Source organism: Papaver somniferum, chromosome 10, assembly GCF_003573695.1.
Source record: "Papaver somniferum cultivar HN1 chromosome 10, ASM357369v1, whole genome shotgun sequence".
In the NCBI taxonomy this organism is placed as follows: Eukaryota; Viridiplantae; Streptophyta; class Magnoliopsida; order Ranunculales; family Papaveraceae; genus Papaver; species Papaver somniferum.
This window is the reverse complement of record NC_039367.1, coordinates 164,884,180-164,898,336: the sequence shown is the minus strand read 5'-3', so window position 1 is coordinate 164,898,336 and position 14,157 is coordinate 164,884,180. Positions and strand designations below refer to the sequence as shown.

The 14,157-nt window shown below is 34.6% G+C and overlaps 1 protein-coding gene across 1 annotated transcript; it reads left to right on the top strand.

Annotated features, from left to right (window-relative positions):
* Nucleotides 1-11,678: 11,678 nt before the first annotated feature.
* Nucleotides 11,679-13,549, top strand: LOC113316797 (F-box/kelch-repeat protein At3g06240-like). The gene is made up of 2 exons (XM_026564945.1): nt 11,679-12,804; nt 13,047-13,549. The coding sequence occupies exons 1-2, from the start codon at nt 11,679-11,681 to the stop codon at nt 13,547-13,549; spliced, it is 1,629 nt and encodes a 542-aa protein (XP_026420730.1).
* The last annotated feature ends 608 nt before the right edge of the window (nt 13,550-14,157 follow it).

The window sequence follows — 14,157 nt, the reverse complement described above, 5'->3', positions numbered from 1 at the left end:
AATAGATTAACAATAGTATAACATTACCTGAAACATAATCTGTGCTCATCCAAGCGGAAGTAATAGTCACAAGATTCATTAATCCCCTTCTGCTTGTCTGATATAATGGTGAAATGCAAGTCTTCACCCAGTATAGATTTCAAGTCTTTGAGAAATATCTTCCAGTTCTCAATGGTTTCATTCCTACAGACCATTATACCAAGAGGAACTAAACCATTATGACCATCTAGACCTGTTGCAACCAGTAACACACCACCATACTTCCCATACAAATGCCAAGAGACCAATCCAATGATTTTCCTACATCCATCCAAGAATCCTTCTATAGCAGGCTTGAAGCAGAGTGTCATTGACAAGAATATGTTGTCTGTGCTTCCATATTAGAAATTAGCTACACTGCCAGACATTTTTTCCTGCAATTACAACAAAGTCATGTTAATGCCATATAATTTGTAATAGGGTTATTTAACGTTTGGTACCCAGAAAATGTCCAACACCTAGCTTTGGTACCCAATATTTGAAATATTAGTGGTTGGTGCCTTGACCAGTCATTGACTGTCAAAGTCAAGCATTGACCTAACAGTTATTAAATTTTAATAATTTTTAATGAAAAAGATATGTACTTTTACCATTATATCCTTAACTCTTTCCTCCTTCCTCCTTTCTATGATGTAACATGCGTCTCTTCCTCTTTAGTATTATTAGGTAAAGACAGAACATCGAATTCATGGTATCATTTGATATTTTATCGTAACCAAAAGGAAAGTCCAACTAAGTTTGGATGCATGCCCTAACTTACTACCAATAAATGGAAAACATTCCCACTCACCTAGTCATAACAATCATTTGACTCAAGATAAAGAATCTGATTTCATTAAATTTAACACGAACAAAACCCATCTCTTCGATTAATCAATCAAGGATCATCTGCTTCAAAAATAAAACCCAAATATGGAAGAAGAAAATTAGGGAACAATGAGTAGCAGAATGTTCTTTAACATGTGCAAGATAAGGAAAAACAAGACGCCACCAAAACAAACATGAAGGTAATTTCTGCCAGAGCTTTATTTTCCTTCTCGAATTTCGTAGATAGATATCAACAGTAAATGTTTCATATCTTTGGCTAAAAGAGGATTTGACTGATAACGAAACTCGTGTAGATCTGCACATAATTATGATGTGATTTTGGTGCTTAAAATCTGTTATTAATTGCAATTAAAACAGACCTTGCCCGTTTTTCTTTTCAACCGAGTGTTGAAGATTGTTACAAGATTTGATTTTTAGCACAAAAACTAATCTATGGTTAGTGCCTCAGCTTCAGACATTAATTCACTACGAAATGGAAGATGAGGGGGGAAAAAGATAATGGTTAGGGATATCATCGTAGTATTGTATATTTTCTTGTAATATAAATAACTAAAATAAGAAGTAGTTTGGTCAAAATTTGACTATGACAGTCAACAACTGGTCAAGGTACCAACTGCTAATATTTCAAATATTGGGTACTAAAGCTAGGTGTTGGACATTTGCTGGGTACCAAACACTAAATAACCCTTTGTAATAATTCATGTTGCTCTAACTAAAAACAAAGATTAAAAAACAAACAAAAATAAAACAATGTTATCTTCAACATTTCACAGAATGCAAGAATTTTCTTGTACTGCTCCTCATAGCTCCCATAAAGATTTTGTAACACAATATTTCTTGCTCTTCAGTCTGTATGGTACTTAATTTTCACCTTCATTGATTTGTTGAACTCATTTTCCAATGACTCAGGATCAGGGATGTTGTTTTTATTGCCAAGAGTCTCCAACCTTTCCATGTACCAATCAGTTACAAATGCTGGATTTGCACATATGTTCTCCCCTTTAACATCTCCGTTGCATGTGTGCTTCAGATTCCAACTTCTCAGAGTAAATGTATTTCCTTCACCCTCCAGAACTCTTCCATAAATGAACATACGACATTTTGTCTTCTCATTATGAATGCACTTCACCCTAATCTTGTAGTTGTTTGAATTACTTAGCTTAACTGGTGTTTATGCTTCACACAGTAGGCTCTCAAATGCTTCTTGAATGCTTTCTTGTTCACAAACTTGCTCCCTTCACAAGGCTATAAGGATCCCGCTGCTAAAAAAAAACTCCCTCAAGGAACATCCCTTCAACTTCCTCCTCCTTAAAATGTTGTGCATAGTCTTCCTCAAACTGTGTTTTATCATGAGACTGTGAACATTTAGGCTTTGAACATTTAGGCCCATCAATCTTGTTGCTTTCTAATACTATAAGTTCAATCCCATCAGTCTTGTTGATTTCTGATACAAATTCCCAAAAACAAATGATTCAGTTAGAGTTCAAAAAAACATAACAAAAAAAAAAAGGAAAAACAAAATACTACAGATAAATCAATGACAATTTACCTTTTCTTCTCTGTCAGAGATCAAGTCCCCATAATGGTCCTCTACAAAACCACAAAGACAAGGGCATCAGTACTAAACAAATCTAAAGTCAAACCCAACAAAGTTTAAAAAAAGACAAAAGCAATGAATTACCTTCCTTGTCATTCTCAACCTCCACCTCCCCAAAGTTTGGATCACCACCATCACTTTCAGCATCATCACCAACACTTGCAACATCCTTATCATCATCACTTCTCTCACTTGCAGTATGATAGGCTCGAAAACCTACAATAAATTACTGCAAGTGCACAATGTCTAACTAGTAGGACAATGGAAAGTACAGGTCGTTCCCACGAGGGTTGTGAAAATACGTCTACTAACCAATACCAAAACTCAATAATCAAGTAGATAACCTTTTTACGATTTTCAGAAACAAAATGAGATAATAATAATTCTAACAATAAACAAATGAGAATGGGTGGTTAGGGTCTTCGATTTCCACCAATTCAATCATATATATCTCTACTAATTTCTATTTATTACTCAAGACAAAGATCGAAACCAATCTCATATCTCGGAAGATGGTATTTATTACTTTATAAAGATTGCAAAAAAATAGGGATACTTTTGGCGGGTACTTTTCAAACGAGGGTATTTTATAAGAATTCCCTTCTGGGTATTGATTTTTTACTGGAGGGTTAGAACTTAGAGATGTGATGCAAACACTGGTTAAACTATACAAACAATAGGACTTGGTTTGGTTAAACTGTACAAACACTAAGACTTTGGTGGGCTAAAATATGCAAACACACGTAATTAAGTGGACTAAATTCAAATATTGTTATCTAAAGGCTTGGAGGCCTATATAAATAAAGCTCACACGTTAAACGGTGGGGAAACCCTCGCTTTTTATTGGGTGAAATAAGCCGGTATTGGCTTCTGTGAAACAAGAGTTTTGGTGAGGACACTTGGCAACATATAATTTATTTAAAAATATAAACACAAAAGTAAAACTTAACTTAGCGCTCTTGGAATTTTATGGAAGTCTAAATTAAATTCAGAAGTCGAGTGTCTACCAAAATTAGGACTCATTTTTCAAAATTAGTACATAAAAGGAAAATAAACACATATTTCACACTTTCTATGAAAATAAAAAATTTATTATCTTTTCTCCACTTATTTAATGCATCGAGATGCGGCGGTGCGAAGCCCTGCCACACCAAATCAACAGTGCATATCCACGGGACGGGACCACGTACACCGAATCAAAAATATGGTTAAAACAAAAAAAAATCCGGTGCATAACACGGGCATAAATCTAGAATAGGTTTATTGAAATATATATATATATATATTTGGCGTGCAATCTCACCATATTTTTTTGGTTTCTGACATGGGCATTTGTGATGTCAATGATGACAATAAAGAAGACGATGATGGCAAGTGTACTTGTAAATCTAGAATAGGTTTATTGTCATCATCTTTTCATTTTTTTTCGTAATATTTTTTCGCATGCTTGTATCAATCCATGTCAGTGTGTACTTGTAAAATTCCAAAGATAGTTACTGCCGGTTGCAGGGCGCATGGTGTAGCTTAGTTAAAATAAATGAGCGGGGTTAAAGTTCTACCTAAACTTTGGTACCCTCTAAAATAATCTGTTAGAGCACTGCTCAGCGAACTTGCAAGTGTTGCTATGTCAAGCTTGTTTGTCAAGGTTAGGTATAAAAACTATAAGTATTGATTTCTAGTATACTTATAACTATGTCTCAGATTAGGATAGAATGTGTAGTTGATATTTTGACTTCACGACGTTCATCGATTGAAGAGGAATCTCTACTGATGAGAGCTTGGAGGAACTTCATCAACAAAAGGTATGTGGAGACTTAAACTCATCTATCAATCAGAAGTCTATTATAAATTCTATCTCTTATTGAGACTAGGTTCTATAGCTATATAGACTTTAATATTATACACATTTGATATTTCGATTTCTCGAAATATGAGTTGAAATATTTTTGATTTAATTACGTTCATCATTATTCTTGACGAGTTTAGTTGAAAACAATTTATTTGTTGGAAACTGAATATTAAAGTCAAAAGATGATCATGTGAAAATTATCTTGAAACATCTTACGTGATTTGTGTGAGACAGCCATTTGATGTCGAATCAGAAAGTTTGGTATTGATCATTCGATCACTTGAAAATTACTTTTAAGCTAATAGTTTGTGTGAGACAGCTATTGTCGTCTTCTAAGGATGTTTCAATGATTGAAATGAGAGTTTAGAACAATGAACTACTGTATGGATATAGCACAATATGCATACCACAATGCAAAGTGTTGCAATATAATTCAGGACCGGAAACCAAGTTTGTATACCAGTATGTGAACGGTTTTAACTGTGAAAGTCCAGGAACCAATGCATACCAGTACGTGTACAGTTTCACTTGCGTTAGGTCCGTAACTACTGTATGTGTACCCCTTCGCAAACTGCTGGTCAAGACCAAAGTCCGGAACTTAAGTTTGCGTACATGTTTGCAAACTGAGTTGGTTAAAGTTCTAAAATCGGTTTAGTACGATTTCATACTCATGAAAAAATACGAATGCAATATTTGCAAAACGTAGCTTAATGTTCATGAATTGATTCTTGAATAAGTACTTAATCATGAATCAAAACGGATTCTTCTTTAATTGTGTCTTGTATACTTTTATGAGAATATGAACAATTGAACAACTCTATGAGTAATACAATTAGATTCATTTGATTATCATTCGTGTTTGCTTTATCATCATACTTGATATTTTCGATTGATTAATTTCCTGGTATGGTGGAATTGATGTCTTATTGGCGTACAAACACAATTAGATGTCTTATTTGATCAATTTTATTTAGTACGACTAAAATTTTGGATAAGTTAAGAAGAATTTGTATGTGATGATTTTTTATACAAGATATAAAAAAACTCTATCAAATAACCCGCAGCATGCCTGGTTTCACCTGGTTAATGGAATGAGCGTTGGTCCTCAAAATAAACGGTTTTACCTATCTTGCTCAGCCTGATGATCCGACCCGATCTGGATTAGAAAACATTCCAGTCTTCCCGGCCTGGCCCAATTTGCACCAAGCTACTTGTGTTTCTTCGCATTCGTGATTTTGAATAGGAGTGAGAATTTTGGATAGGTTGTATTTCGTGGTATGGTGGAAGTGATGTATGGATGATGAAGGAGTATGAAGTGATTGAATCTTGGGTTAAACTCTTCACCTTTAACAAAACAACCATATGTGAGTTTAGACAATTGGTTCCACTTCAGTTTGCCAAGAATGGAGAGGTTTTATTAGGATATGACACTGATTTTGGTTTTCATTTGGATTTGTGTGACCTAAGGCGTGGAACCTCCATATATCTCAAGGCTCATGCTAACCGGATTAAGTACGCTGGTATTACTTTTGTCAATGTGGAGAGCCTTGTACCACTTAATTCGGGTACTTATGTTGAAATAAAAGACCCTAAAGGTAGCTTTTGCACTTGTTAACTAATGTCTCATAGTAGTGCATATATTTTGCTAATGGAATGTGAGATGGGTTTTATATTGAATAGTGTTATGGGTGATCGGTGGGTTAATTTTAATCGAACCAATGGTGTTGGTTGAGATGCTTCTTAAGATGAAAGGTGTCGTTGTGACCAAGTTTGAGACGGATTGAACGGATTGTTGTTGCAAATGGAACTTTAGTTGATATTATTGGGTCCGATGTTGGTATATATCAAAGTTAGGAGACGGACGATGTTGATATTGGGCCCGTGAAAAACCCGCGCATGTCCCGGCTGGGTCCTAATACAAGTCTGGCGCGGGTTGGAGAAATGCTGGCTTGTAGGGAAACGGGTAAATCCGGACCGGTCCGCAAAACCCGCGGGTTCAACCTGTAACCCTTTATTTTCCCATATAGTCGCATGATGGCCGCGTGTCCCCTATGTGAGGAGAAATTAAAACAAAAAAAAAACCCTTTCAGTTTAGCTCTTCGTTTCACCCCCTTCCTGCTCGTCTCTTTACTCTCTTCTTTTCTTTCTTCTCTTCTGCTTACAACTTAAAACCCTAGAACAAGGATTGAATCATTGAATTAAAGTTTCAATCCTTACAAAATCCTCGATTTATTAGTCTCTCCTTCATCATCTCTTAGGTCGATGGTTTAAATTGAAGATGAGAAAGAATCAGGAATTTAGATGTTGATCGTGTACGAATCTTAAATGGGTTAGAGAAGAATTAGGAGGAAACTTTTACTACGATTAAATCGTGAAACAGGGATGAATATGGTAAGAAATCAAAGTTCATGTTTGAGTTAATCCCATAAATTAGTTGATTGCAAGAAATCAAGGATGACATTAAGTTGAAATTGAGAGTTTATCAAGAATCATAAGATGGGTATTGTTTCTGCTTCAGTTAATTGAAGATGATGATGAATTACAGGGTTTCGATGGAGTTCTGAGGTTCACAGGATTTCGCTTTCTCTCCGAAAAACCCAAGGGAAAGAAAACAAGTCCAATTCCTAGCGAATTTCCCAAATCAAAGCCTAATAATTCAGATCTTTTTGGAAATCTTTGTCAGAAGATGAAATTTCAGATTTCTTCTCTCTTTCCCCTTTCTATAATCTCTGCTAGCTAATCTCGGCAAGTTTAACCCGTTACGGGCACGATTTAAAGAAGTGACCATCCGTGAAGAATATCGACCCGCGGGTTTTGACCCGTATTAACCCGAACTCGTGTAACCCGCAACAAGCCAGCCTCGACCCGCCCGTTTGCGAGCTCTAGTGTTGGTGTTGTGGACTTTCGACGTTGTTTAGTGTCAAAAGTCGTTTGTAGAGTTTTAGAATTTAATATTAATATATTAAGCGAAGTGGGATCACGTAAAGCTCCATAACCATAAGAGTGAACCTATCCCCTTATTGCAGCTTCATTATTGAAGATTTATAGTATAACTTCTAATTAAATTCACAATTTTAAATTGCTTTTATACATGCAGTAAATGTTAAGAAAAGTTAAGATCTAGGCTAGTTTGATTCGGAAGTACAAACATCTCTAACTATTGGGTTACTTGGAATAAATTCATAGTCATCTGTTGTATGCTTTTTGTATGCTACGAACAGAGGCACCAACTAAATGTGAGCAAATAAGGTTTATGTGAATATTTTTAGATCCACGATATACATAAATCATTTTCAACCACAGCCTATCAGAATTATGCATACAGAACCAAAAGATAGTACTAGAAGTTATTAATTAATACGATTGATATATGTAGCTAACTAATAAGTTTGTGATTATAATGAAATGCAAAGTAAGATGTTTGAAGAAACTGTAATGTTAAAATAAGCAAGGGCTTTGTTATTGGCATTCTGATTTCGGTGGCTTGCTGCTGGAGAATCCTAGTGTATTGTAAAATGTTTTGACTAGGAAAATCACGTCCCCGTATGAAATGTATGGGCTACTCCGCCGATTCAATACTAAAGAGTAAATTATAATTGGCTTTTTCAATGTGTAGTATTTTTTTTTTTTTGACGGAAGGTTAAAATGTATTGATAGAAAATATAATAAGGTCAAATAGACCCCCATTTTGTGGTCGCAAGAATCTAAATTACATACAATCGATTATTGCTTTCGATTGAGTGATTAAGTCCCTGAAAGGAGTTGATCTGAACCAATTTCCTATTAAACCCCATAAGTGAATGAGGGACTTGACTTCATTGATCAACATTGATTCAGCTTTTGGAGATTTAGAAGCCATTGTTCTTCTGTTTTTTCTTTCCAGACTGCCCAACATATTGCAAATATCAGCAATGGCCAAATCTCCCTTTCTTTGTTTGTTTCTTTTCTAAATTTCCAGGCCTCTAGTTGCAACGGGTAGCTTTAATTGGCTCTTGTTTGGCTTTATATCTTTGATTGTAAATAAAGGTCTCTGATTCTTCAATTTGGTTGTATTTGCTGGGTTGATATATCTCATAAAGTACTTTTTTTTTAATCGAAGTTCTTATTAATTAACAGATTGAAAAGGAAAATCATTCTATTACATTGTGATGAGACCGATGTATAAGACCCAACATAGTAATTCTTGTTTCCTTTTATTTTTTTGAATCTCACATTACTCGTACACTTTGGCTTAGAGCACATTTTGTATGCACCAAGGCGGTAAACTAAATATGGGGGGGTTAAAACACAAACAAGGTATGTAAGGATATATTTTTCTTATTCTTATATATTTATCTCTAACCACTATGACCTATTTAAAGAGATACAAAAATCAAAAGAAAATATACAACTAAAAGCCTCTTAGCGTATTTTATGCCTAACAATATAATGCCTTCTTTTAATTGAAGAAAACTACAAATTCAAATACTTAAAGGAAACTGAGATGCTTATCATCACAAGAAAGCTTCTTTTATTGCTAAAATTTATTCATTATCTCATAGATCTACATGAATCCAACTTTTATGGGCTATATTTAATTATTTAGATACTAAAACTTGGTGCCATTAGGGGCGACCTTGAAAGAATTAGGGGTGAATAATAAGATAAAATCGGGTCACCCAAACCTAAAATGAAGCCATCCCTAATCGGCGATTTTTCGAAATGGCAATTATACCCTCCATAATCGGTAGATAAAACTACAATCGGTAGTTTAATTTGGTTTGCTTCATTTTTTATTCTACGAAGCCCAAAATCGGTAGTTAATTCTATAATCGGGTGTATTTGTGTACACAATCGGTGGATATTCTCATAATCGGTAGTGTCGGTGTATATAATCGTTAGTTAACTTTATATTCAGACGTTTAGTCGTATATAGTTAGTTTTAGGCAACTTTTTACAATTGTTTGGTTTTAGGTTTTGGTGGGCGAGAGAGAAGAATAAGAGAAAGAAGAAGAAGTGGGAGTTTACCATTTTTCTTAAATCATTAAGAAACATGGATGGGTATGAAGAAGAAGGTGAAGAACATAATTTTGAAGCTTCACTACCGTATAGAGAAGACGATTTGGGGTATATGTTAAATGATCCAAACTTTTGTGGAGAGGAGACCCTAGACGACGCTTTCATGGAGGAAACCAGATAATCAACTGAGATTGAAGATAATGATGCATCTAACACATACGTATTGTGTTAAGAAACTCATAACCCACTTTATATGCGTTTGTATGAGTTTTTAAACGAGAAAAATCGATTTTTGCATGCACTGAATGCCATGCCCTACCCAGAATCGGTAGATAATGTGGTTATATATCTACCTATTATCAACAACTGTGTAATGATATATCATTAATCGGTAGAATATGGATCTTAGAATGCTACCTATTTTGAAAAACCCCCAAATTGAAAATTTCAATTTGGGATAATCGGTAGTTTCTCAAATTTACTTAACTACCGATTGACAAATTCGCCCCAAATGCAAATTTTTCAAAACTTCAATATGAGCTTAATCTTCTTTTTAACTTTAATATGAGCTTAATCTTCTTTTTATACACCCATCAAATCTCCATCAAAACCCTTACTTGTCTTTACCATCTTTACTAACAAAAACTTGAAAACCTAATAATCGCTAATACCCATTACATGTTCATTTATAATATTAAAATATGTTTTATTAACCAGTTTCTATATTCAGAAAATATATATCTAGAACACCATCTGGTGCTTCGTTTGAATCAGCTGTGACTAGTTTTATTAAAGATTGGTGATTTTCCATCCACAAATCTTGCAACTAATCATGGTTCTGAAGAACGTAATACATCTATCTATTTCTCAACTGATTTCATTGAAATATCTTGTGATAAATATTCAGCAAACTTTAATCAAAACCCTCATCATCGATACCATTCAACAACTCATCTTCAAAACCATTTAACAAAACTTAAAACCCGGTGATTATTTTTGAGACAAAAATCTCCACTATTAAATCTTTTGAAAATTTTTAAATACCCATTAACAACATTTTTCAACACATCTTAAAACCAATTTACAACATCTGAATACATGGATTCATCTTTGTTTAACTAATCCAGCAAACACTTTCAATAAATTTTAAACACCTTTGAAAATCACTTAAACAACGATTTCAAAATAAATCATTACCATTAGTGTTTGTTAACCAACACAGAACACCAAAATTACCGTTACCAGTACCAATTATATTTGATAACCAACACATACCACACTACCAATTGAAGAGGTATTCTGATTATCTCACACTACGAATTTGAAAAAACATCAATTTTCTCATACAACAGTTGAATTAAATTTAAAGTTTGAATAATGAAGATATTTTTTTTTTGTTTTATTTTCGATCTGCAAATTGATTCCTTTGTATGGGCGGTGGAAATCAATTTGAGGGGAAGTATTAGGTTATATAAATGAATGCAAGTAGCACTACATTCATTGAAGAGGTATTTTGACTATCTCATACCAGAAAATTTCATCTCTCATACCCCTTATTACCATGTCTACTCAATGCCTCAAAATCATTTGTTGACATCTCCTAAAATTGTTTGAAAATGGTTACCCAAATCATTTCCAAATTGGGCCCAAAATTCTTTCACTAACATTGTTATAAACTTTCATGCCAGTTAAATCTTGATCAATCCTCAGTCCCCTTTTGGATATTCATTTCCTCATACAACTTAGAAAGAGAGGGTCAAATCCCAGAAACCCTAAGATTCTTTCAACTTTTATTTTTGCTGGTAAATACTCTTTCTTATCTCTAACTTGAATACTTCGTACATTTTTGAATGTCTTTGTTCCTGATTAGCTTTATGTTGTAATATTATCAAAGAAACTACTACCTCAAAATATGATGTTTTAGTTTTTATGTAGCAAATAATCATGGTTTGTTTTCAGTTTTGGGTTTTATTACGTTCAGTCTTAAGATCTAAAGCTACAAAATCATGCGGTATCATTTGACTTTGGGGTTTGCAATCCTGGGTTGTTTCTTTTAGTGATAAAAGCTTTGAGGGGTTGGATTCATGGGTTGTTTCTGTTTAGACTTTTCTATATGTCTTTCATACGAAAGAATAGAAGTTAAGAATCATGGGTTCATTTCATTTTGATAGTTTGATTTGATGAATGATGGAGTTTTGACCTCAACTCGCTAGGTATTGCCGCTAAACAATTTTATTGCATCTAATAGTTCTTAAAATAACAATTCTATTTGAGGTGAAACTTGACATCCGCATATATTGTTTATATTCCAGCAATGAGTTTGTGATTTTTTCTTTCTTTTTTTTTTTCTTTTCTGAATATACAGGAATGGGAAAACTATGTCAGCATATGGTATTAAACATCGTCGTTAGGTTGCCTGTGAAGTCAATCTTACGGTTCAGGTGTGTATCAAACGACTGGTGCAAGTTATTGAAAGACCCTGATTTTGTGAAAAAACACCTAAGGTTTGCAATTGAAATGAATAAATTCAGTTTAATGATGCACCCATTGTATGTTTTTGACTTAGAAACCTACACTTTAGCTTATGATCCGTCTTCATCTACACTTAGTAACTGTGTTAGTATAAGATATCCTTGGGGGACAACATTTTGGGGAACTTGCAATGGCTTGGTTTGTTTAAGCACCTTATTTGATGATCTCGTCCCTTGGAATCCCGCTACTAAGGAGTTTAAGGAAGTACCACCAAGGCCAATTGAGTCGGTGAATGAAATTAGTAATTACTTCCTATATGGATTTGGGTATGATGAAAAGTTTGATGATTTTAAGGTTGTAAGTATGTTGGGGATTCAGAACGTATATAATTGTGTAGTTCATATATATTCACTAAAATCTAATTCTTGGAAAAGGCTTGAGAATATACCTTATGATCTTTATCATCCTAGAGAACTTGATATATCTAAAGCAAGTGTTGTTAATGGAGATATGCATTGGTTAGCAGAAACTGACTCTGCGCCCAACCAAGTCATACTCTCTTTTGATTTCAAGGATGATAGATTCGATAAGATGCCCCTACCCAGCTTTTTAGCTGAATACGGTTTCGGTGGTACATATTTGTGTTCATTGGGAGGGTCTCTTTGCTTATTTGGTTCTCATTTATGCGGTGATGGGATTAAGGTATGGGAGATGAAGGAGTATGGAGTGACTGAATCGTGGGTTAAACTCTTCACCATTAACCAAGAAACTATCTCTCACTTCTTTAGACACTTGGTTCCGCTACAGTTTGTCAAGAATGGCAAGGTTTTATTAGCATATGACACCGATGTTGATTTTCATCTGGATTTGTATGACCTAAAGCATGAAACCACCATCAATATCAAGGCTCATAATGCAAATGGGGATTGGTATGCTGCTACTACCTTTGTGTATGTGGAGAGCCTTGTACCTCTAAATTCGGGTACTTATGTTTGGCAACAAGAAACAGAAGACTGCGAAGGTATTTATGCCATCATTAATGAACGTGTTCTCTCCAATTTTTCTAAAGTTGGCAGTTTCAGGCTTGGGGTTACTGAATAATTCAATTCTGCAGTGATATCTTAGGAAGTAGGATCTTCTATACTAGTAACTGCATGAAGTTTATACAAAATGAAAATATTGTTCTTACTGAATTCACAAGCAAATCCCTGCTTTTTGTCAATCTATTTTATTGAATTCTCATCAACTCTGTATTCCATGCAGCTGGCACAAGAGCAGTAAATAGAGGACACTCGGTAGAAGCGGGGGTAGAAGAGGAAGATATCGCGGAAGGGTTTCCTGCAAGTCCCAAAACATTTGATGATGACTCAGAAGAGGGGGCAGAAGAAAAGGTTGCTGAAGGGTTTCCTGTAAGTCCCAAATTAGTCGATGAAGCTAGGGAAACAAGTCCTGAAAAGACTTGTGAAATGTTGGAAATCAGAAAGCTAGATTTGGAAACAAGAAAGTTGGATTTAGAAACAAGAACAATCGAGTTGAAAATTCGTGAGCAAGAGAACCAGCATATGAGTATGGAGACATCAAAAATGAATGCTTTACAGTTGAAGTGGTGGCAAACGTGTGCTAAAGAAATTACAGAAAAGCATAGGGTTTCTGACATGAGCATTGTTGATGTCAATGATGACAAAGAAGCAGAAGATGAAGACCACATTGATGCAGAACAAGAAGAGGACATCGAAAACAGAAAGAAGAAAGCAAAGATGACGTGAGTACGATCTTTTCTTGATCTTTTCATATCTCCTTTGCCTAACTTTATGAGAGCGTATGCAGATACTTGATTATCTTATACACATACATGGTCCTTATTCTTATGTCATTCGCTATTACTATTTTGTTTAGGTTTTAAAACATCAAATTGTCAACTATAGAATAAGGAGGTTGCAACTTAATCATATGACGGGATTAATGTTCGATATGTTATCTCCACCTTCTCAGTTATATATATTGCTACTTAAGACATCTCCTGTCCTAAATATTCAACCTGGGCACTGAAATGAAGTAGCAGAAGCTTTGGATTGTAGATATGAAATCTGAATTTGCTCGTTCATTTAAAGAATAAAGACTATTCTTAGGTACACACACAAAAGTCATCTAAATTTGCTCGTTCTCATATGTCTAGCAAGCACCATTGGAAATTTAGCAGGGGTATGTTAGTAGCTTGTATATGAAAGGGTACTGTCGCTCTATCATAGTTGTGATGTTCGATACAAGTTGTATTGGATCTTTTACCCTTATTCTGATTTGTTTTTAACAGAAGCAACTAAAATCTAAAAAGAGTTCCATGGTCAACCGGTACCTGACTGACCAATAATATCAG